At 42.9% G+C, this 25,516-nt stretch overlaps 1 protein-coding gene across 3 annotated transcripts in view; it reads right to left on the minus strand.

The window, feature by feature from the left end:
- INTS9 (integrator complex subunit 9) overlaps nucleotides 1–25,516 on the minus strand; it is an 82,222-nt gene that overhangs the window by 43,306 nt on the left and 13,400 nt on the right. For all 3 annotated transcript variants that reach the window (XM_048845824.2, XM_048845827.2, XM_048845825.2), the window contains 6 exons: nucleotides 25,107–25,167; nucleotides 21,569–21,631; nucleotides 14,885–15,024; nucleotides 13,149–13,235; nucleotides 7,172–7,292; nucleotides 5,163–5,297 (listed from right to left, as the gene is read on the minus strand). In XM_048845824.2, the coding sequence (XP_048701781.1) occupies nucleotides 5,163–5,297; nucleotides 7,172–7,292; nucleotides 13,149–13,235; nucleotides 14,885–15,024; nucleotides 21,569–21,631; nucleotides 25,107–25,167 (607 nt within the window). The remainder of the gene's footprint in view (nucleotides 1–5,162; nucleotides 5,298–7,171; nucleotides 7,293–13,148; nucleotides 13,236–14,884; nucleotides 15,025–21,568; nucleotides 21,632–25,106; nucleotides 25,168–25,516) is intronic.

Genomic DNA, 25,516 nt, shown 5'->3' on the forward strand with positions numbered 1-25,516 from the left:
CTGCAGATTTCTTACATGGGGGAGCTGGAATCAGGGTATTCTCAGTAGAGGGTCCTTAAATCTAGAGCCAGCTCCACTGCCCCGGTGGCAGAGCTAGAGCTAGCCAATTTCAAGACACACTTTTAGACTCATTTATTTGTCCAGGACTTTATTTGGGGGGGGGGGGGGAGGGGGGAGCAGGGGGATGTAGGATGGGAAGATTATCATGGGTCTTTGTGATTTTTTTATTTTTTATTAATACACCTAGAAAGCTGTGACTGGTGCATTATAAATACATTTTAAAAAATTAAATAAAAAAAAAGACATTTAAACCCCAAAGTTACATACAGTTGGCAAAATAAAACTAACTGATATAGAGTTGTACAGAAACCCCATCACAAACTTAACCATGGCATCTGCAGTGCAACGCGACAGTCAAACTAATGAAGAAAACTACCCTCTACATCACCACTCCTTTCAACATTGAACACCTCCCAGCAGTCAATCAAAATAGGGTTATAGGATCTCCATTCTTAATTCATACGTCTTTGCAGCTTGTGCTAGAGGCTACCAGGCTTAAAATAAAAGAAGGTTTCAACATAATGGGTGTCTTCAAAGTGGCGTGCCCTCCTGACTCATTGTGTGCACCTGTACAATCACAAAGTACAAATCAAACTGGACTATGTGGATAAAGCACGCAGGTGTCTGGTCCTACTGGTTGCAGTTGCAGGTGACATCTTGTCCATACATAATCCATGCTCTATCCAGCTCCTAATGGACAGAGGCTTACACCACAGAAAATCACCACCACAATCGGCCCCTTTGCTGGCTCACCAGAGGCGCCGAAGACGAAATGGCCCATGAAAACGGAGTGTAAACTTTCACCTGTAGAGACAGTCCCTCTAGGTCAAGGTTGAGACACATTGGGCAGGGAAGTGTAAGGACAGCTTGCATTGTGCTGTGCTTAGAGGACTTTATTCTCTGGGGCTAATAATCTGACATTTCAGCAGCATTAAATTAAATTAGGGTGGCAATAAACTCTCTTCCCCCAACACCCCCACATTAATTATACTGAGTCTAAGATTGGAGATTATATGTAATGGGTGCTAGTATGGAAAACATGTATTTCCAATACACAAAACAGAACTTCATCCAAATTGAAATGGTAAACTTCTGACTGGGAGAAATTCACTTCTCCCTCCAAGGCTGAGCAATTGGACATGATGCAGCTATGATATAGTTGGGCTAGAGAAATTAACTCTGGCCCCAGCCTGGGGGACCGCATTGCAGTCCCCTCACTGCTACCATTGAAGCTTTTAGCATGGCATAGCAGCTGCAGCCCCTTTGCACCACTTGTCTGGTGATTTAGGGCCATGGGCATCTCCCCTGGCCTACCCCCAGCACAGATTTTTGCACCAGCCTATGCAAGGCTGATGCAGACTCCTTCTGAGAAACTAAAAGGACCCTGGTACAATTCTCATGCTCCCAGTGTAGCGTGGAGGCAGTTCAAAGAGCTTCACACCTGCCCTTGATCCCACAGATGAATTTTGCCCATTGTCTTCAATGGGAGTTGAGGGTGCTCAGCACCTCACAGGGCCAGGCTCATAGAAGACCATCTCTGAGTCCATGAATATGCGCCTGTGACAAATGAAATGCACATACACAGAAGTGCCAATAATGCGATAAAATAATATTGAGTCTGCCAGTGATAATGTACATAATGATTATGCTATATTAGATACCCATCATTTCAGCTTCTACTGCACTGAGAGGGCTTGTATTGATTCTTCTGGTAAATGTAAACAATAGGTCTTTAAAAGGCTTTTAGTGACACTTCTAATCACATGGTCACCTCAAGGTCTCCACTTTGGCGCCAGAAGGCAATTCCATATGTTTCTGGTGCCGATAGGCATCTAGGCAATGTTTCCAATGGGAACCCTCTGTCAGAACATAAGAGCGAAGAGCAAAAGCCATAGTGTGTGTCCGGTGTAGATCTCATCAAATAAACCCTTTTAAACTTTGCAGCTATATATGGAGCAGTCATGAATGGAATCTTGCTGACCACCTGACTTACATTTCCCATGAAAGTGCTTTAAGTACCTCATATAAGACCTCCTACTCTATCTGGCCTACTAGCACTATACACAAAAGGAACTAGTCAATAAGCTACAGTGACTGGAGAAGGATACACTCTTGAGGGAAGCAGAGGCAAATGCACAAGGCAAAATGGATCAAGGATAACTCTTGAAAGATTGATTATGTGCACAGAAGACACTAGTAATACTGCCCAGCAGCCTGCACGAAAACCACAATATATCCACAAAATGTTCAGTTAACTTGGTTAGACAACAGATTTACTTGCATTACTGTACTATATTTCAACCTGACTTGCTCGTTGCAGTTTCTCTTCACCAACTCCCTTATGTTCCGTAAGGAAGTCAAGTGTGCTATACTCCGCTCTATACTAAGGATGATCACAGTGTATCAGGGTGAAGGAAAAACAGCTATATTTTATCCATGAAAGTAGCTACATCCAGGAACACAAACACTATTAACTCAATGGAACAGTGGTCAGGAATGGAGATCGTTGGCTGCTGCAATGTCAATAATGTTGTAAGTCAGGTAAGTTTTAAAGGGCAATATAAAAAACAAAGGAAAAAAGACTCCTGATGGAATGTTAAGGTAGCACAAGTGAAAGGAATTAGGAATTGAAAGGGTTACTAGTCCTATAGCAATGTTAATCTGGCCGTGTTACACATCCTGTATATTTGTGGTACACAGTTACAGCAAGACAGACTGAAAAAGAAAACAATATGTCTTCCTTGCTAAATAAACACCACAAATATATAGGCCATGCAACATGGCTCTTAACATTGCTTTCTTGATTTGTTTTAAATCTTAGATGAATAAGCTTAACCATTAATGTGGGAAGTGTGTGTTTAAGATAAAACATGAAAAGGGCAGGACAAGGGAGTCAGAAATTGGCTTTGGTCTCACTCCCTATCCAGTGAAATGACTCAAGTGAATTCTGCAGACTAATTCCTGCTCACATGCCCTTTCCACTTTATCTTGGCGTAATCTCATCCACAAACAAATCCAATGATCGCCTCTATGCAGGCGAGTCACAGATCTACCTCGCTCACCCAGTCTCTTCTGTCCAAACTAAAATCTCTGCGACATCTCCTCATCTGGGTACAGCTGTCAGTTCAAGCTCAGCTACTCTCCCGCCACTTCCTTTCTCGACCACTGCAAACAGCACCATCATCCCATCTGTCACTCAAGCCCATACCCTGGGCTTCCTCTTCAACGAAGACATCCCTTTAGTTCCTCACACGCAGGCTATGTCTAAGCCTTTGCAATTTTTCTTTTTTTGCATAATGTCTTTAAGGTACAGCCTTTCCTCTCCATCCACACAACTAAGACTCTCATCTCATGCCTCCAGTACATCATTATCCTTTTTTCTGGCCTTGAAAGATACAATCTTGCCCCATTCGTATCAATTCAGAATGCTGCGGCAGAGATCTATTTCCTACTCTATCACTTTTTACCAGTGCAACCTTCTACTTGTACCTTCCTTCTCTACCACATCAAATATAAGTTGGTTCTCTTCACTTTCAAGGCCCTCTATGGCCTGCCCACACCCTACCTATCGTCTCTCATTCATTACCGAGATATCAACTCCTGCCTCCAGTGGGTCAGTGCAGCCAGCCTCCATTGCTCACTTGTTATATTTTCAAAACAGGCACCTGCATGCTGCCACCTCCTCCCCAAACACACTCGCAGAATTCAAGGACAGATGGAGGGATTTTGCCCAAAGTTTCCAACAAAAGGAGAACGTACCTTCAGACAGAAATGAAGCATGGCAAGTTATAGCTTAATAGATGGTGCTTGGAGCAGCACTGTGCCCCCTCACACGACTGGGTGTTTGTTCAGTACTAACTGAGAAGGAAGAGCAACACCTAGCAAACTACCCAAACTATTTCCTACAGCATCAAGATTTTCCCATGGAGGTCTTCCATTCATCACCCACGCCAGTCTGGAGAAAAAGGATGGGGATTTAGAGACCCCAATATGTTATCTATTGTAAATACAGCTGCATTATAAAGGGACGGTGAAAATTACTTGTCAAGCTTTTGCATGCACAATACTCAACAGCAGGGAGTATAGAGGATACTCTCCTTGGGACAAGGTTACTTACTGATCATGAACCTCACCTTTTAAAATTATTTTATTAAAGCCTCCTGCTAATACTTCTCTTTTAACTATTGTAAGTGACAACTTAGTACTGTGAACTCCCAGCCATTCTTTCCACTAAAAATTTATGGATCCTGAAAGAATTAATTTACTGGAAATTACACGTACAGCACTATAAAGACTTTACCCTTAGCAGAGCAGGGTGGAAATATTGGCACCCAGTTAGCCATCATTCCTTCAAAGCAAGGATCTTTCAGAAGTGATACAGAAGCAGCCTGTGAACTGTCTTTAGAGACTATACCGTTGTTGTTTTTTTTAAGCAATGCTCTCCCGCTTTAAACAGGAAAGTTCTGGAGTTAACATGGCCCTTAACATTAAAGCAGCAGACTTTTACTTCTGGAGATTGGTTAAAATTTGATCACTGGTAACAAAGAGCTTAGTTGTCTCACTTTACTACTTAGAGCAGTGGTTCCCAAACTTGTTCCACCGCTTGTGCGGGGAAAGCCCCTGGCGGGCTGGGCTGGTTTGTTTACCTGCCACGTCCGCAGGTTCGGCCGATTGCGGCTCCCACTGGCCACGGATCGCTGCTCCAGGCCAATGGGAGCTGCTGGAAGTGGCAGCCAGTATGTCCCTCGGCTCGCGCCACTGGGAGCTGCGTTCGGCCGAACCTGCAGACGCGGCAGGTAAACAAACCGGCCCGGCCCGCCAGGGGCTTTCCCTGCACAAGCGGCAGAACAAGTTTGGGAACCACTGACCTAGAGGATGCTCGTGCACTTGAAAGAGTGGCCGTCTTTGCTTAATGCCAACTAGGACGTCTGGCCGATCACAACTGCAGGGCATTAATACAGCTTAGATGGGGAAACTTTTACAAGGTGCCTGCCGCTATCAGACCTGACCCCAAGTGAGGCGAGGGCCCCTGTTTATTGAGCCTCAAATTCACTTCCCCAAAAATGGAATTGCTCTATCAAGATTGAACAGAGTGTTTGTACCTGTGGGTGTGTTGTAAGCAGCGAGGACCCCGAAACATAGGACACCTTTTCATAATGTGATTGTATAATCCAGTTGGAGCTTCCAAGTGCATAGCCGGAACTGAGAGGAGTCACATGCACAGCGCCAAACAGCTCCTGGAAAAAAACCGGTTGAGAGAAATAAACAGAAGAGAATGAACATAGAGACAAATTAGAGCACTGATGAGATTTTAAATAATTATTAATGACAGTGCGGTTAGCAATTAGATGATTAGAGGCATTTTTACAAAAATATCTTAATAATTTAGAGTTTTACTTTCTTTAGAGCCCAGGTGAAAAACTTTCACCCCCTCCTGCACTAGTGCAAGACTTCTGTTTGGATGGGGAAAATAGCAAGAGAAGGTTTTATGTTTAAAGACAAACTCACTGCTCCCCTCCCCCCACAAGACTATTTTTATTGAAACTATTATCCATAGATGGTTTTGGAACAGCCCCTCCTTCTACAAACAAGCAAAAAACAGCCTAAATTCTGAGGGCAGGTCTACACTACAGGATTGTCGACCTAAGTTACGCAACTCCAGCTACGTGAATAACGTAGGTAGAGTCAACGTACCTTAGGTTGACTTATTGCAGTGTCTACACAGGGCTGGATCAATGGGAGAAACTCTCCCGTTGACTTACCTTACGCTTCTCGTTCCGGTGGAGTACCAGAGTCAATGGGAGAACAATCTGTGGTCGATTTAGCAGGTCTTCACTAGATCCGCTAAATCGACACCTGGTGGAGCAGTCGCTGCAGCGTCGATCGCTGGTAAGTGTAGACATACCCTAAGTGTAAACTACTTAGCAGTGTTCTTTCATCTAGTTGTTTCCTTTCCTCTTGTTCTACAAAGCTTATGTTTTTTGTCTGTATGCAGTAATGACTGCCATGATTTACCTTGTGGCTACAAAGCTAAGAGAACAAGAGGCTGAATCTTGCAATATATATATTTAAGCATCCGAACACAAACTAGATGCCTCACAAAATAGGTAAAGACATGGTCCCTCTCCCAAACAGTTTACATTCCAGGGCCCCAGATTCACAGGCACATTCAATGAATAAAGTAAATGATTGATTCAACATTTGTAGGAGTCAAAATAAAGGTGAACTACTATTAATATTTACTGATTAAAATATAAGCCCTCCTACTAGTTGCTATACAAAGCTCCCAACCAATGGGAGCTGTGGGGGTGGTGCCTATAGGCAGGAGCAGTGTGCAGAGACCCCCTCGCCTCCCAGGGATGTGCTGGCCGCTTTCGGGAGCAGCATGGGGTCAGGGCAGGCAGGGAGCCTGCCTTAGCCCTGCTGTGCCACCGGACATTTAGTGGCCGAAGACTGCAATCGACTGGCAGCGGCTCCACGATTGACCAGTCGATCATGATTTACCGGTTGGTGACCACTGCCTTATCCTAAAGGTAGGCTATTAAGTTGTTGGGTTTAATTCATTCTAGGGTGTGCACTTGCTTATGGCACAAAAAACCCCAGCAGAGGGCCCAAAAGGAGAAGCGTGCAGATGGGGTGGATTGCACCAGTGTAAAGTGCTCACAAACTCCAGTTATCTTGGGGAGGGGAGGAGGTGGAAAAGCGGAGACAGAGACATTCAGCAGATCCCCAGAAGTGAGATGTACTGGCTGGGGAGGGGACATGGCCACGGAACCCAGAAGATATGCTAATTCAGAACACACCCCCACCTCCCACTGGGCCAGCTTTAATTTTATGAATCTCAGCTTTATGTTAAAACTAGCTTCCCCTGAGGAATCCAGAGAGCTGCTTGGTCTTCACCAAAGGGGAATCTTCCTCACAAGGCAGGTGATGTAGGGCACTGAATGGAATCCTGTCCCACCCTCCAGGCTAGCATGACTAGCCCCAACACAGCATCTAGAATGAGTGCAGAGCATAGGAAAATGAGGGCGCCCCAAGATTCCTACAAAGACAAAAGAGAAGGGGAAAAAATGTTGCTCGTTTGCCCAACATTAACTGTATCAATACTCACAATTTTCTGAGAATACCCCACCAGCTGGATCTTGCTGAGTGCAGAGTTCACTTCGGGCATGGTATAACACCTCCTCCATGTAGACACCTCCACTGCATCTTTCAGAGGGGCGGGCAACAGCCTGTAAAGATCAAATGGGATCTAGGCATTCTCAGGATTTCCTGTTCGGCTGCTAGACTTTTATTTCTATTTGTCTTTGTCGCGTTTTAGCTCCTAGAACTCACTCCACATTGTTTCGCACTCTGGGGACTGGCCAGTTCCAAGGATGAAGGGAAGGTTGAGCTGGGAGGTTTTCCTGGCTAATGAGAAGCAGGGTTGGGCCACTGCCACCTGGCCCCAGAAAACACTTCCGCCAGCTTTTTCTGCTGATGGTTCCCAACCCCCTTAAGTCAGGAAACAGTAGGGGGAAAGGTGGGTTGCAGCATCATTTTTACCATGGATTAGAAATAGTAGCAGATCTGAACTACAGATAGGCTATGTTTATAGCAAAAGGCACTGCTAGAATTTGGGTTTGAGGGACAGTAGGTATTTTGGATTTGCCTGCAACACACCCACCTCTGAAGCTATGAATCTGAACACAGACAGGTGGAGAGTATGGTCTTGTGAGTAAAGCACAGGACCCAGAATCCGGGGACCCTATGCCTATTCCCAGCTCTGCTGCAAACTTTGGGACTCAGAGGCCTAAGTCACATGTTTCCACATTAGTAAGATGGAAACAATATTTTTCTCCAGAGGGAATTTGCAAGAATAAATTCATTGATGTTGCAAAGCACTTTGACATCCATGCATGGAAGTACTGAGTTTTCACACCTTGGAAAACTTCATCCATTCTATTTTTCATACATTGCATACATATGTATTTTTTGCAAGTTAGTCGGCCAGTGTTGTCAGGGGGAGGTGTGACCTGTAGTGTCAGAGCCTGTAAAAGGGGTAGCTAACTTCAGGGAAATAAATCTTCTTTAGCAACATGAACCAAGGCAGAAGCTGCCAAAACACGGAAGAAGAATAGGTTTTTTGGTATATTAAACTAATGCTAAATCAAAGGCTAATTCAAACCAGTTTCCCATGATTTATGAAAATTGGTCAAGTTTTTTTGATAAATTTGCTTAAAGGAATGTAATTTATTGTTATGTCTACTAGTTCAGAGAACTTCTCCATAATTTAACATACTGAAGAAAGGATTAAGGCCAGCTCTTGCCAAGACCATCATGCATGCCTACCGCAATGACTGCAATTCCAGTGCACACTGGCTGAAAGGGAAAGGGTTAAGGAGGCAAATTAAGTGTCTAAGGCCTCTTTTGGGAAATCATAAAACAGGGAGCGAGACAATGCAGATAGGAGCCCAAGATCTATAGGCAATAGTTTCAATGCAGTGTCTCGTACCTGCCATAACCATTCAACCTACTGTTGAATGCCACAATATGCCTATTCTTCCCAGAATGGTCTCCTAGCAGTGGCCAAAGTGGGGATCTGTCCTTGCTGACAAAGGTAATTTTCTAGCATCCTTGGACATAGTTGATCTTCAGAGACTGAGAATTATGTTAAAATCCCCAGCAGGAAGGGCAGAACCACTCTTCAGAGGGTCAAGTTCACTCCTAGAATGACTTCTTAAGGTGGCGATGGGGATTTGGTCTTCAGAAGTCACCCTGCCAGGATTCTGCAGTTTTAGCCCTACTAATTTTAGAAAATCGATCTAAGATATGCAAATAGCGTAGCTGAAGTTGGCATATCTTAGGTCGACTTACCTGGCCATGAGGATGGCGGCAAGTGGGCTGCTGCCGCTCCCCCGTCAACTCCGCTTCTGCCTCTCTCGAGCTGGAATTCCGGAGTCGATGGGGAACGCGTTCGGGGATCGATTTATCACGTCTAGACGAGAGGCGATAAATCGATCACTACCCGCATATCTGGCAGGTACTGAAGATCTGCCCTTAGACTACTACCCTATTTTTCAGCTTGTGTATGAGGTTGCCAGAAAAAAAGGGTTATGGGCTGAAACACTACTTATATGCGGATGTCATTCAGCTCTATGCATTCCTCACGGTTACCCCACCGTGGGCCCTCTCATGGCTGTCGGACATATTTGCGTGGATGATGGGGCAGTTGGTAAAAACTCAGTGCAGATAAGACCAAGGTAATGGGAGGCAGCATGCGCTAATGGTTCTTATGAGAACTCTGGCATCAGAACTTTGGAATTTGTTCTTAACTTTGCCCTTGCATAGCCTTGGGCAACTAACTTAACGCGTGTGCCTCAGCTTCCCGCATCTGTAAAATATGACTTAATCCTGCTCAGTGCAGAGGACCATGCCTAATGTTTACCAAACTGGTTTCCAGCTGGAGGAAGGGAGGACTTGCCATATTGGATCAGCCTATCTTGTCCAGTATCCTGACAATGGCCAGTTCCAGGTACTTTAGAGGAAACTATTAAATGGGTAATTGTGGAACAAAGTGCCTTTAAGGAAAGTTTCTTACCCCAGCTTAATTAGAGGTAGATTCCCTGAAGCGTGAGGGCCTATATTCCTTCCAAATGTTTGGGTTTATTAACTTATTACTAATGCAACTCTGGATGTTCTCATTACATAAAATGATACTTTCCTGAATCCTGCTCAGCTCTTAGCTTCAATCATATCTTGCAACAATGAGTTCCACAGATGAATCGTGCCTAGCCTCTACTAATACCTGGAAAACAGGCATTTTGTGCACCCGCAATACAAGGACTTAGCAGGATCGGAGTCAATATGAAGGCTGAGTTTCTATAGAACCTTCAAACGCCTATTCAGTTAATATAAAAACTACTGGTAATAAAACTTGCTAAGTAATTAGTTCATGCTGAATCTGGTAATGGAAAAGTGCCACCCACTATAAGGCACTTACTTTTTACAGTATTGGCATTTAAATTGCTTCAGCTCTTTAATGAAGATAATACTTTGTGTTTCATACTAACTAATCAGAGTGAAACGAGCTGAGCTGTAAAGTAATAATGGTGATTGATCAGGGTGAACATTTTGTAAAAAGTTACAGACTCGAACGTAATAAGTATTCTGTTCCAGCAGCAGCCACCAAGTACTTTTAAAACTTTGAAATTCAACAACAAGGATAGGATCCTCTGAAACAACTGATGCCATTTTTACCCTCAGCATATTATTAATCAGGTATTAATTTGTGGACTAGTGGATGTTAGCTCAAAGGCTATAATAATCAGCTTCATTTACACTTACATGACACTTGTCACCTGAAATCTCAAAGCACTTTGCAAACATTAATTAAGCCCACAACACCCTTAGAAGGTGATTAGCTCAATTTTACAGAGGCAGAGAGAGGTTAAGAGGCTTGCCCAGGACCAGTCAGTGACGGAAAGAACCAGGAATAGAACCCGGAATTGTTGCTCTCAGTCCCCCATTCTAATTAAGTACCAGACAACACTGGTCCATCAGGCTGGTCATACAGTGGTGATCACTAATATTGCTACTGATGCATTTTAAGGTTACTGGTAGGTTTGGAAGGCTTAGATTTTTATCTGTAAATGTCAATTTCAGCATACCCGTGCGCACATGCAAATATCTGATAATAACTGAAATTTACAGATAGGTGAAGAAAGAAGAATGCTGCTTGAGCTCTTACTAGAGTTTACGGCTATTCACTTGCTATGTTTTGACCTGTGATGTTGACGATTTGTGTTTTAGCGGTCATAGAGCTTTAACTTTCTGAATCTCAATGTTTACTACCATTAAAGAATTCTTGTCTGACCTCCCCATCATTTCCCACAACTATGAAAATAAAAAATGTTTAAAAAATTAAATATAATCTATCAAAATTATTTAAAAAAATCAAATTCTGCTGAACTTATTTACTGGTTACTCTTCAATATCATGCTGGTAGAAGATTATTCTACCAATTTCCTCTGCCCTTCCCTACAAAGTATTTGGGCATGATATAAGCTTTAGAGATCGTCCATTTGGAGGCTACAGGAATTAGCAGCAGCTTGTCTTTTAGTTAAGACTCCTGACTACAGCTCATCACACTGTATTCCATGCTGTACACAGGTCCTCTACCCAGCTCAGGGACTGCCTCTTGCTCCATCTCCATCCCGCTACTATACGGGGAGATGTCAGCAAACCAGTAAAGTGCCTGAAACCACTATGGCTTATTGCTAAAAGCAGCCAAGTCAGCAGGCTGTAAATTGGCCATGTAGCAACAACCTCAGCTTGACCAAGGCAGGAGGAGAGGGGGTTTTGGGTGCCACAGAAAGGGCAGCTTGACCCCGCGTCCTTCCTGATAAGAATTGTGTTGAAGTTGCTGATACATGCATTTTAGAAGAGCAGGATGTGCTTCAGAAATGTCGATTAGGGCCTCAAGGCTGCAAACTCTGGAAAAACCCACCCCTGGTTAATCAATAATCAGAAGAAACCTCTTGCTTGACCATTGAAACTGCTTGCTTAACAAGTTTTCTTTAAGGGTCATGTCATTCTATTACTAATGTATAAATAAGGGGGAAAAGTTTGAGGTAGTTGGACCCTTCTGGACTCTCCTATGGATACATCTTGCAGTCACCACTAGCAGATGGAAGATTTGGCCCCCGGAAGCCTGCATCTGTGCCACTCAAGAGCCACACTCAGCTAATGATCAAGGGTTGGGGGTGTTTTACTAAGTTGTTGAGGAAGTGCTTGAGACTAAGTAAAATTTAGCTTTAAGTGAAAGCACTCTTGTGTTGTCCTGTTTGTGACAGCCATCTATCAGTCAGACGGCCATGTCTCCCCAATTTATTTCCTGACACCACCTTGCACAGAGTAAAAGTTACCAAGAGCTTTGGGTTGAAAGAACCCCGGGTAACGTTACAACAGGTGCAGCTGACAGAGAGACCATGGCAGACAGTTCCCAGGCTGAAACTCTCAGGGCTAAGGCATTTTCCTACCAGTGGAGAGAAGAATGAACCCACATCTTGCCCTCTTTAGAGCCTGTTCCAACTCCAACAAAACCAATTAAAAGACCCATTGGCTTCTATGGGTGTTGGCTCAGGTCCTTCAGGAGCAATGCAAAGCTCATCTCTTGGTGTAGCCCTTTCTGAAAGAGATGGCTGCTACTGCAGACAGGTAGACAGCATTTCTCCTGGAATATGACCACCAAGAATGATCCTGCTAAAGAACTGAACTTCTAAAATCAAGGATGGCATGGTATTTACCAAAGGTGGTTTTTATTAGGTAAAATCATGGCTTTTATTGCCTTGGGAAAACCTAGTTAGCCCCAATTTAAGGCATTTCCTATTTTAAAAACTGTTTCATTAAAGTACACCACATTACACTTGATTTTAGTTCCATATTCAAATTGTGGTTACATAAGGCAATGGACTAACTTAGGCTTGTACAAACAAAGGACAACAGCAGTAGGTGTAATATTAATATGTAATTATCATAGTTAACATTGAAATGTCTGTATATATTTTAGTTTGAGAAAACACCAAGGAAGTTATACGTCACGACTCATTTCAGTTTTCAATATTATATAAACAAAAGGAAAAAACCCAAACATTTGATAATATGAAAATGACCCTAATGTGGAGTTGTCAGCTTGGAGCATTAAGCAACAAGAAGCACGCAGCGTTGCAGACAGAAATGACGCTACTTTTAACTATGCATACAAAATCTGGATACTAGGGTGAAGGGCACATTACAGATGCATGGGTAACAGTTCAAGCCTACTCTCATTTACACCAGGAGTCACTTCTGTAAAGTCAGTCGAATTAAACTAGTGAGAGAGCAGAGTCAGGCCTTTGTGTATTCGGCACACATTTTCCTAAGAATTAATTTGGCTAGTGGTTTGGAAAAAGACACCACCATGCAAAGTATCAGAAGAGAAACCATAACCATATTTTTTTCAGGATTCTTTTTCTGGTTATATTAAGGGCTGCAAGTCCAGCAACTGAATCATCATTATAGTGAGCTTTTGACAGCCACTGTAGTTTTACAAACAAGTTATTCCTTACCGCTGCACTTCCTTATTCTTCCACAAGGAGGCAGACTGAGCCTTTGGCACTCGTTCAATAAAATTCACCAGCTCTTCCATGAGAAGTCTGCAAAGGAACCATTACTAGCATTAACCAAAAACTCCACGAATTCTCATTGCATGAAATTAGGATATTTCATTACAGTGACAGTCACTGAATTAGCTACTAACATACTGCATAAAAATTCATGGGATGGCATATGTTGTTTTTTTTAAAATCCTCTCTTCCTTATAGGCTAAAACAAGAAAAAAGCCACACTGTTCCAGACTTCCAGGGTCAGAATTTCAGATTGTATCAATCAATATTGCTTCACTGAAGTCAATGGAAAAACGCTAGATTATGCCAGCTGAGGACCTGCCCACAGACTTTTGGCTCATCTAAAATAATGGAATGACAATGGACATTATCATATTTCTCTCGTTAGACTCATAGATGTTAAGGTCAGAAGGGACCATCATGATCATCTAGGGTTAGGGTTGGGTGACGTGTTCTAGAATACAGATTAGTGTGACAACACGTTCGTCATACGATTGTACAAGTTAGAGATGGAAAAGACACATTAGCTGATATCCGCACAGCACTTTGAAGAGGTCAAGTGCAATGTTAGCGTTAAGACTTAGCTCCTGCAACTTCCGGATGCAGTCTTCAAGATAGAGGCTGTACCGGGTATTAGAGTGATACCACATTTGAACTAACCATTCAGATCCCAAAAATGTATATATGCCTTGCTTTATGAAGAAAAGCTGTAGCAAGATGGTTCCCAGAAGATACATATCTATTTTACATGACGACAGAGGCTGGAGAAGACTTTTTAATATTTGCCATGTCATTTCCATTCAGGGATCAGCAAACACCAGGGTTGGAACAGATTGTTTTTGCATTTTGCTGTGAGTTTCTTTCCCAGACCTGAAGAAGAGCTCTGTGTGGCTCCAAAGCTTCTCTCTCCCAAGAGAAGTTGGTCCAATAAAAGGTATTATCTCACCCATGAGGTCTCTCAAATATTCTGGGAACAAGACAACTACAACTACACTGCATACATTAAACAGTTTCAATCCTGCAACCTTTACTTGCATGGATGAATCCACTGAAGTCAACAAGACTACTGGGGTAAGTAAGGGCTGCAAGACTGGGCTCTGCATTAACCTTTACAGTGTTGCCAAATCTTGGAATTTTATCCGGAGTCTCATAATATTTGATTTTTTTTCCCCTTAAAGCCTCAGCAACTGTAGTCATGCGATTATAGGAGAATCTGAGTTTTCCTTTTAAAATAAGCAAATTTCTTACCCTCATGGTTGTGGAGCAAAGCTTGCAAATGTGACATCCAAAAACCAGGAGTCAAATGAAAAACGCTTTAATTTATTGGGTTTTTAAAAATCTCTTGCTTTTCAAAGCCTAAGAAATCATGATCTTTGAAGGCTTGAGGTCAGTGACACTGGAATTACACCGCTGCAAGTCACAATGGGTCTACTGGAGCTGCCCTGTTTGGGATGCACTATTGCCCTGTGCCCACACACAGCACTCACAGCAGGGCCAGCCACAGAGTTTGGGAAACACTGAGTTAATACATTTTCAGCTGTAAAGACTTGGCTAACTTTCAACTATTGCCTGAAAGCCTCTTAGGAACATCAGATGCCATACCTCTACCTACACTGTCCTTAACACCTTTTCCTTAGTAGTGAAGGAAAAGAATTAGAGAATATTAAAGGGCTTTTCACCTGCCAATCTGAACAGTGGGCTCAGTGGCATACACTGTTCCAGTGAATCCAGTATACTCTGTGATATAGGGCAATGCCATCATACAGTGATAGTTTGAGATCAGGATGACATCTACCGTAGACAGGTCTAGTAGCTCAGTCTGAAAACAGAAGGGAAAGACAAGTGACCTGTAATCTTTGCACACACAGTTTGGGAAACAAAGCAAAATTGTTTTTCAAGTATTTACACACTTTTCATTGTAACCTGATGAACATTTAACCATTAAAACAGGGGCACATAATGTCTGTGGGAACAGTTACGATTTTCCATGAGTTAATATTTTTTAAAAACCTCTAAGTTACTCCCTTCTTTGGGTTGCTCAGGTCACCCAGTCTTTGATTTGTCTGTTTTAGACCACACAGACCCTTGAGTATGTATGAATGCAATAAATGAACATGTAACATTACTTCTTATTATATAATTAGCATGTGTCCATCAACATGAGTGAACATTTCACCCAATCACCATTGGACTATCCCACAGCCATCTATTATGGGGTTTATTGCATCTTCCTCTCAAGCAGCTGGTTGGTATTGCCCACTGCTGGAAACAGCATAGTAGACTAGATGAACACCAGTCTATCTAACAATGACAACGCTACATTCCTGCACTTCACACACTAAACATTGCATTATTTAACATCTTTATCAGTCACAATGTTTTCCATCACAGTATTCGAGTATGAGATTGTGACACTTCATCAGATACTAAGAAACAGAGGTAGAATCCAATTTGTTTTTATGTGACAGCTACAGTAATGGTTCAAAAGAGGCAAAGGAGAAAATTTAACACATGAAGGAATTTTAATTAGAGATATTTACTGGTAATGCTATAATACAAATGGTGTCAAGTCAGAAATTTACAAGACATTTGACCTCTAACTCAGATATTATAAAGCAGCTAATGGGATTCAAAAGTTATCAAGCACAGATTATCCCATTACAAGGCTCGGTCTATCGATCTGAATAAAATGGCAGAAAAGTAGGTCACTCAACTTTCCAGAAGCCTGACCCTAGTGTTCTAGTGACACATTTCTGATCTCATATCTCTAGCTCTCACGCTTTCAGCCCATGATCATGAGTGAAGTTGCAGATGTCTCTTCAAAGTGCAACTCAATGAGGCAAAGAACGGGCAAAGGGAATAAAAGCAGGAAGAACCATCTCAGGATACAGAACACACATGATCCATTTATCTTTCTAACCTTGCTGGACCGAATCATAAAAATGTAGGGTTGGAAGGGAGCTAAAGAAGTCATCAAGTCCACCCCCCCCTCTCGTGTTGAGGCAGGGCCATGTAAACCTAGAACCTCCCTGACAGGTGTTTATCCAACCTGTATTTAAAAATCTCCACAACCTCTCTTGGAAGCCTATTCCAGAACTTAACTGCCATTAGAGTTAGAAAGTTTTCCCCTAATATCTAACCTAAATCTCCCTTGCTGCAGATTAAGCCCATTACTTCTTGTCCTACCTTCATGGACATGGAGAACAATTGATAACAGTCTCCTTTATAATAGCCCTTAATATAACTGAAGGTTTATCAGGTCCCACCTCAGGTCATCTTCACTCAAGACTAAACATGCCTAGTTTTTTTTAAACCTTTCCGCATAGGTCAGGTTTCTCAAACTGTTTACCATTTTTGTTGCTTTCCTCTGGACTCTCCAATTTGTCCACATCTTTCCCATAAGGTGGCACCTAGAACTGGACACAACACTCCAGCTGAGGCCTCACCAGTGCCAATTAAGTACCACTATGCCTGACTAAGGCTTCTACTGCAGCATCTAGGACCTGCTTCTTCCATGAATCTAATCCTCCACTGATTTTGTGCTTTTCTCAAACCCTGTCTTGTGCGGGGGAGCCCAAGCTAATAGCAGTTTAGATCACACAAAACTGAATGTGAGGTGAACTTCAGCGCTGCACTTGGATCCAACCTGGAGACTCATCAGAAAGGGGAACCTGACCAACTGTAGAGCCCCAGTGCTTCAGCTGCTCACCACATTAGGAATGTTCTGTATCTAAATCAAAGGGGTGCAACAAACAAAACAAATGCAAAGGGGGAGAAAGCATGCACTATGGGGCTCCTGCTAAAAAGCACCTAAGTTGTTTTTTAAATGTGGGAGAGACTCAGAAAGTTGCCCAAGGGGAGTGAGTGTTGTACCCTATGGCCCACAATAGTAAAAGCCTGCTCTCCTGCCAAGCCGTTAGTGTGTGATCGTTAAAAGATAGGAAGTGTCTGAGTGCAGAGATCCAGTCTAATAAAGAGGTCTCAAATATATATACACAGCATATACAAAATTAAAGGCTTTAAAATAGGGCTGTCAAACAATTAAAAAAATTAATCATGCTGTTATACAATAATAGAATACCATTTATTCAAATATTTTTGCATGTTTTCTACATTTTCAAATATTGATTTCAATTACAACACAGAATACGAAGTGCACAATGCTCACTTTATATTTATTTTTTATTACAATTATTTGCACTGTAAAAATGATAAAAGAAATAGTATTTTTCAATTCATCTAATACAAGTACTGTAGTGCAATCTCTTTGTCATGAAAGGTTTCAGAGTAGCAGCCGTATTAGTCTGTATCCACAAACAGAACAGGAGTACTTGTGGCACCTTAGAGACTAACAAATTTATTAGAGCACAAGCTTTCATGGGCTATAGCCCACTTCATCGGACGCATAGAATGGAACAAATAGTAAGAAGATATATATATATATATATATATATATATATATATATATATATATATATATATATATATATATATATACATACATACACACACACACACACACACACACACACAGATAAGTTGGAAGTTGCCATACAAACTGTGAGAGGCTAATTACATAAGATGAGTTATTATCAGCAGGAGAAAAAAATGTTTGTAGTGATAATCAAGATGGCCCATTTAGACGGTTGACAAAAGGGTGTGAGGATACGCCTGTTCTCACTTTCAGGTGACATTGTAATTAAGAAGCGGGCAGCATTATCTCCTGTCAATGTAAACAAACTTGTTTCTTTTAGCGATTGGCTGAACAAGAAGTAGTACTGAGTGGACTTGTAGACTCTAAAGTTTCATATTGTTTTGTTTTGGAGAGCAGATATGTAACAAAAAACACCTACATTTGTAATTTGCTCTTTCATGATAAAGAAATTGCACTACAGTACTTGCATGAGGCAAATTGAAAAATACTATTTCTTTTATCATTTTTACAGTGCAAATATTTGTAATAAAAAATAATATAAAGTGAGCACTGTGCACTTTGTATTCTGTGTTGTAATTGAAATTGATATATTTGAAAATGTAGAAAAAAACATTCAAAAATATTTAGTCAATTTAAATAGGTATTCTACTGTTTTACAGTGTGATTAATTGCGATTCATTTTTTTAATCGCAATTCATTTTTTTGAGTTAATTGCGTCAGTTAACTGAGATTAATCGACAGCCCTATGTTAAAAATCAACTGGCCCAGATGAAAGTCAGTGAATTATTTAATATGTAGCCAGACAAAGAATGTAGGGTGCTGTCACAGGGAGACTGGCCCGTTTAAGGGGGACTGGGTCTAGTTCACCTGTGAATAGTTAGTTGCCTCCCAACAGGGCCTGATAGACAGCAGATGCCCTCTATAAAGACACAGGCCCCAGATGAGAAAAGGAGAAGCAGGAATCTGGTGAGTTGCTCAGAGACAGCTGGATGAGATCTGAGAGAGGAGTAGGTGTGAACTGCTGGGGCAGAAAGAGAACAAATGAGAGCTGTTAGCAGAATGCTGAGGATGAGCACAAATGGAGAGAACTGGCCAGCACTGAGCAACTTGCCAGGCAGGCGGCTTGTGCAGAGACCCCCTAGATCAGAGGTTCTGAAACTGTGGTCTGTGAGCTCCATTCAGATGGTCTGCGGATAGTTTCTTCTAAGGTGCGTGCCTGGGCTGCCGCACACGAGAGAATGAAGGGCCACCCACCTAACTAGTGGAACTGCACGGGTGTGGAGAAGATGCACATGTAAGGTGAGGTGGTGGCCTTGGGGGGGGAATAGGGAGTAGAAAGGAGGGAGCAGTGGGGTGAGGTGAGGGAAATAGGAGGGGGGCAGTGGGGTGAGAAGAGGAGGTAGGGGGAATTTGGGACGTGCAGGGCTGCAGCGGACAGAGAAAGAGGCTATTTTCTCCAGCTTTATGGCTGTGGCTGCCAGGGAGAGAACCCCCTCCTTCCCAGCCCCAGCTCGGGGGCTGCTGCAGCAGGGGAGAGAAGGAGAGACCACCCCTCCTTCCCAGCTCAGCTCGGGGGCTGCCGCAGTGGGGGAGAGCTACTGATATTAAAATATGAGTTGTGTGCTTTTATTTGTAGAACAAAAAAACCTTTAATTATTACTAAGTTTTTTTACATAGCACTTTTATCCAAAGCGCTTTACAATAATTAGCTAATGGTACAAACAACATTTGGAAAGATCATTAAGTGGTCTGCCAAGACCCTCAGCAATTTTCAAGTGGTCCTTGAAAAAATAAATAAATGTGAGAACCACTGCCCTAGGTAATGTGGGAAAACCAGCTGAATAAGAGCAGGCTGTGCCCAGAAACAAAAGGCTTGATCCTGGAGGGAGGTTCCAATGAGCAGGGGTAGGACTTACAGGAGAAGGGCCTGGGGAGCAAAATATTGCAGGGTGCCCTCTCACAGAAAACCTGAGTTGTGGGTTGCAGAAGAGTTGCAAGAAGTAGAGAGAAGTACCAGAGGTGGAGGACCTCAAACAGGGCAGCAAAGGAAATAAGGAACAGAGTGCATGTTGACTGTCAGGTGGAGAAGACCACCATGGTGTACGGATGGAGGACTGCTGCATTTTAACTTTTCATACTTTAGGGGTTTTGAGAGAATTTGCAGAAGTCTGAAACTGTACAGTATTAATAAATTATGCCCAGAAGCAGGGCTTGAACTGCCCTGAGGAACATCATTATTCTAGTTGTGTGTGGGCGAGATGGCTGTCAGTTTGATCTGTGGGGGAGATGAGCAATTTGATAGTCTCTGGGGAATGTAGGGGAAACAGAGACAGGACATGCCTGTATCACTGCCAGAGGGTGCCCTAACGGGGGTTGAGTTCTGTTACAGGTTCACATAATGCAATCATGGTTGGGCAAACCAACAAAGCAAGCATGCCGAGTTCTGAACAAGTGGCAGAGCAGCCTCTCAAAAAGGGTATTCCTGTGGTCAGATTTGTCATTGTGGGACAAAATAAAGGCACAGACTTCACAGGCAGAGTGAACACTTTTGTTCCACAGCCAACACAAGGCTGTCAGAAGTTGTAAGCAGAAGTGATACCTTAAACTGGCTGCCTCTGCAGAAGTCTCCTCAAAAATGAGAGCGTGGAAGGAGAGAGAGCTTCCTCTTGTGATCTAACCACAAGCAAGACTTCTGCTTTAGTGGGACCAAGTCATAGCATGATACATTCAGCTGGCAATATCACCCAAGCATTCTACCAAAGGGGAGAGTTTACAAGGCAAGAGATATATAGTTGTGTATCACCAGCATTACACCACGAAGGCTTCATACTTGTTGAGAACCTTGAGAGACAGTGGAGCATCTCAACAGAAGCTACCTATAACATCCCTAAAATGGTGTCACTATCGTCTTCCCCTTATGACTAAGGAGCATCAGATACACTGGCAACTCACCAAAACTACAACTCCCTGTCAGACACCAGATAGCTGCGGAGCTGGGTATATTCCAGTCCAGCAGCATCATCAGAAAAGCCAGCTGACCTAAACCTAAAATGAGCAGCTGATCATTTGTGACCTTGAGAAGTATGGTCTCATCTTCAAAGGAAGGCTGGAACAGCCACTGCCTTCTGCATCACCATCCATAAGAAGGTTTGTTTGGTATTTTTTTTTTAAATAAGGGACAGTAACTGCCAAGCATCCTGGTTCTTGAAGTGGGGTCACGTTCCTGCATGTTTGGGGTAGCACGCAGCCTCCCCACACAAAGTTGATGACGTGGCTTGTCAAAAACTGTACCAACCACCAACTTGCTTTTAGCAATTGAAGTGTCAGAAGCTGCAAAGGGTGCATTTCAGGGAATCAGCAGACCAGGGACATTGATGTCAAAAACCGGAAGATGACCCAAGCAAGTTGAAGTAGTCTGTTTGGAGACCAGGACTCTCAGAGTCAAAAGGCCTGGAAAAGTCAGCCCAAAAGTAATCCTATCTTTATACTTCAAGAACACAGGAAACTTAAATCAAGTGAAGGAACTTCTAATGGAACAAGAGTGAGGCTTAACCAGACTGCAGGCTACACAAAAGAGTTCAGTTAAGCACGTCATGAAAGCCTCTGTGGTCAGAGGCAAGTAACTTCTTTTTTTTCAGTAACAGTTTTGTATGTCTGAACATGTATCCACTGTCATATACAGGTTTGACATATCCTATTTCCCTTTTTTATGATGCCAATGTAGCTTCTATAAGTGCCTTTGTATCCTACTGTCAGATGTTAATTCTCTCGAGTTATCTTGCACCAATCTCCTAAAATAGTGGGGGCCTGTTTCTATTCTTTCTGCAGCATCACAAATATCTTAATATCTCAGAAGTTTAAAAAAAAAAAAGTCACGGGATACTTCAATGGAATACTATTTCTGCATTAAGGTTTCAATTAAACTCACCTCTGGCAAACAGAATTCAGGTACAGAATCTACAAACACATGGCCAGAACATTCCTTTAGTTCCTATAAGGAAAAGGATATTAATAGGCAAGAAGAGATGATACAAAAGCAGCTTTTAAAACACAAAGCTATACAAATAAAGACTTCCCTCTAACATGATGGATTTTACCTCTTCAAATCCATTGCAGGCTTTCCATTACAACAGCTAACTTCCAGCTTTTTATTACTATAATTGTTAATTTTCAGTTCTAACCACTCTCTTCTGGAAAGAGGTTTTGCTAGGGTTGCTTTCAGTGGGAGACAAGGCTGTTTAGTACTTCAGGGGATTAGGACATTAGTTTGAATGAGCGGGTAGGACACTGTAACAAACACTAAAGAGGCTCCAGCATGTAAGGGGTTCATTGCTAATCACATGGCTGGGGTTATGAAAGGAGAAGTAAAGGTGGTGCAAAGGAAGCTATCATAGCAGGGGGTCCTCTTCCTTTTCAGCTAGCTGAAGCTGGAAATGCCTTGGGTGGGTATTTCCTAGCAGTACAAGTAGATTTGCTCTGGTTTTGAGTTTTGTCATTTGGAAATAAAGCAAGCCCCAAAGAACAGGATGTGAAGTGACTTCTTGTTGGGATTTGTTCTTCCTTGTGTGGCTGGAAAGGCTGCTTACCAGCTTACAGGCCCATTAAAACATTTTGCAGATTTGGACCCCAGACCTGATCCCAATTTAGTCAGTGAAAATTTGGCATTAATGGAAACAGGATCTGGCCTTTAGCTCATATGTTTGAAGCATTTTATCCAACACTTTTGCTTGATCTAAGCTTTGTGTTGCATTTCCTGTTAGATTTCATCCCCTTTGATCTCTACTGATCTATTTTTCCTGCTCTCCCCACCAGTTCAAGACAGCAACATCTGAAAGTTTAACCAATTGAAAAATCACAAGCATCAAGGTTATGCGTGTGTAAGGTAAACAAAAGTGACCTCAAACTTGATCGTAGTAACATCCTGCAAGTTGCAAGTCACCCACAAACCACCTCCTCTTAAAACACCTCTGTTTATTGTCCCAAAATGAACGGTTTCAGCCAGCTTTGGAATGAGAATCAGTCTTCAGTTCTAATTCTTAATAGTTACGGTGCACTTGAAAACTAATAAAAAATGAGCAATTACATCTAATGGCAAAAGTCTCCTCACCTCATCTTGAGGGAGTTAAGAATGATTAAAACTAGATCAGGGTGAATTTCAATGTCTCTCCTGGACTTAAATAGGTTTTATAACTGCATCCAGAATAATGCTGCAAGAGGGTATATGTCCACCTTACATGACAAAATACCCTCCTTTGACCCTCACTTCCGTCTTTTCCAGCATCAGTAAGAGTATTTGTCATTCAAAGCAGTTACAGTGGTCAATGCAAGGGTAGGAGATGCTGCCTTTGAATTAATAAAATGTGACCCCCCTCTGATAGTGCATTGGTTTGAAGAATCTTTTGAACAAATTCAATGCCAATGGAACTACAGCAAATCATATACTGTACAAGACACTGATGTCATATCAGGTCTGTGGGTTCTTTGGACAGGATACAGTATCTATGGTAAAGAAGAGATGCATGAGGAATTGGTTCTGATAGACATTCAGACAGGCATTTGTTCTGGACGGCAGTGTGGTCCAGGACACACAGTTAGAAATGAGTCTACTCCCAGTTCTCCCGACTCATTGTACACAAGTTACTTCTAGGGTATGTCTATATTACCCGCTGGATTGGTGGGCAGTGATCAATCCAGCGGGGGGGGTGTCAATTTATCGTGTCTAGTCTAGAAGCAATAAATCAACCCCCAAGCGCTCTCCCGTCAACTCCTGTACTCCACCACCGTGAGAGGCACAGACAGAGTCGACGGGGGAATGTCAGCAGTCGACTCATCGCAGTGAAGACACCGCGGTGAGTAGGTCTAAGTACGTTGACTTCAGCTATGTTATTCACGTAGCTGAAGTTGCGTGACTTAGATTGATCTCCCCCGACAGTGTAGACCAGGCCTCAGGCTCTTATTTACGGAGGTGCTGACAGGGCCAGCTCTAGGATTTTTGCTGCCCCAAGCAAAAAAATGTTTGGCCACCCCTCCCCCCCGCTTTTTTTTCATGCCCTCCCACCCCCGGCTCCACCCCAACTCCGCCCCTTCCCAACCCCTTCCCCAAATCCCTGGCCCCGCCTCCTCCCCCAGGCATGCCGCATCCCCCCCATTGCTTCCTGCAGCTCCCCCCCAGCAACGCCCCACCCTAGCTCACCTCCACTCCGCCTGCTCCCCTGAACACACCGCGGCTCCGCTTCTCCCCAATCCCTCTCAGGCGAGGGAGAGGCAGCGTGTTCAGGGTAGCAGGCGGAGCAGAGGTGAGTGAGGGGTGGGGAGAGCGCAGGAAGTAATGGGAGGGGGGAAATAGAGGAACCGCTCCCCGCCCCAGCTCACCTCTGCTCCACCACCGCCGCCCCTGGGAGGGAGGGGGAAGAAGCGGAGCGGCGGCCGCGTGCTCAGGGGAGCAGGCGGAGGCGAGCTGGGGCGGCGGGGGCACATTTCACTGGAACACCGTCCCTAGAAACGTGCCACCCCAAGCACCTGCTTGTTTTGCTGGTGCCCAGAGCCGGCCCCGGGTGCTGAGCATCCACAGCTCCCATTGACTTCAAACAGAAGAAAATCAGGTCCATCAATCTTTTTGCACCTCTGCAATTCTACGTGCCTACTATTAAGGTTCTGATTTAAGGTATGCATAAAGTCAGAAAAAGGAACAATTAAAACTTTTGCCCATGTGTATTTGAGCTGCATCTGCCTGTTTTACAAACATTAAACGAGCTTATGCCTGTTTCAGCTGTGGGAGAGTAAGCTGGATTCTGTGATGCCTCAGATCAACAGATCTGAGTTCTGATTGTGAAATTTTTGTACTGGGTAAGGATGCAAGAGGCAAAGAGATCACATTTCTCAAGTGGAGTCAGGGTAAATTAGGTAAATTCCAGGCCTTGGAATTAGGAGTTCAGGAGTGAAATCCTGCCCCACTTAGTTTAATGGCAAACTCCCATGGACTTCAACACAGCCACGATTTCACCCCTTGATTCTAGTCTTTACCCTGCCACAGACTTCCAGTGTGACCATGGGCAAATCATTTAGCTTCTCTAGTTCCCTGTCTAAAAACAGGGTTAATAATACTCATCTACATCACAAGTGGCTTACGAGGCTTAATTCATTAGTGTTAGTAAAGAGCTTTGATGTTCTCTGATAGAAGGCACAACAGAATGACAAGGTCTGAAATATGAAATCGCACAAAATAAGAGAAAATTAAAAACTGTCACACACACTACTTCTGCACTTTACAATGACCCTTAAAAACTGTTCTAAAGACTGAAACCACAGAGCCACTGTTTAGATATTGCAACAAAATGTTTTGCCTAATGACATACACATAAATATATGCAAGGAAGCAGCACAGAAATATCGTTACAGTAGTACAGCTCCAGCCACGTCAAGTGACTTCTTGCCCGGCAAGGAAATTCAAAAGCTCCGTAAGTTACCTTGTCTAGGAAAGTGTTTCCATCTTTTAAAACCCAGCCAGGGAGTTTGGACAGCCTGGGACTGCAGGGGAAAAAAAAAATAACTTGCTAAGTATTAAGTCATCATTAATAATGGTATAATTCACTTCATTTTTTTTGTTAAGCACTTACCTCACACTTGGTACTGTACAGGAAATAGACAAACCCTTACTTAAGGAACTAACAAGTTCAATAAAATAGATAAATGCAATGAAATCATGTAAGTATTCACAGGAATTACTTTAAAAAACATCCTAATTATGGCACACATTGTGGCTGGGAGGAGGGAGGGGAGAGTGCCAAAGGATCTTTATATCCACAAAGAAATTAAACCTGGTTTTAGGGCTCACCCAAAGATCCACACAAAATACATATGTATAGCAACACATTTC

Source organism: Caretta caretta, chromosome 3, assembly GCF_965140235.1.
Source record: "Caretta caretta isolate rCarCar2 chromosome 3, rCarCar1.hap1, whole genome shotgun sequence".
In the NCBI taxonomy this organism is placed as follows: domain Eukaryota; kingdom Metazoa; phylum Chordata; order Testudines; family Cheloniidae; genus Caretta; species Caretta caretta.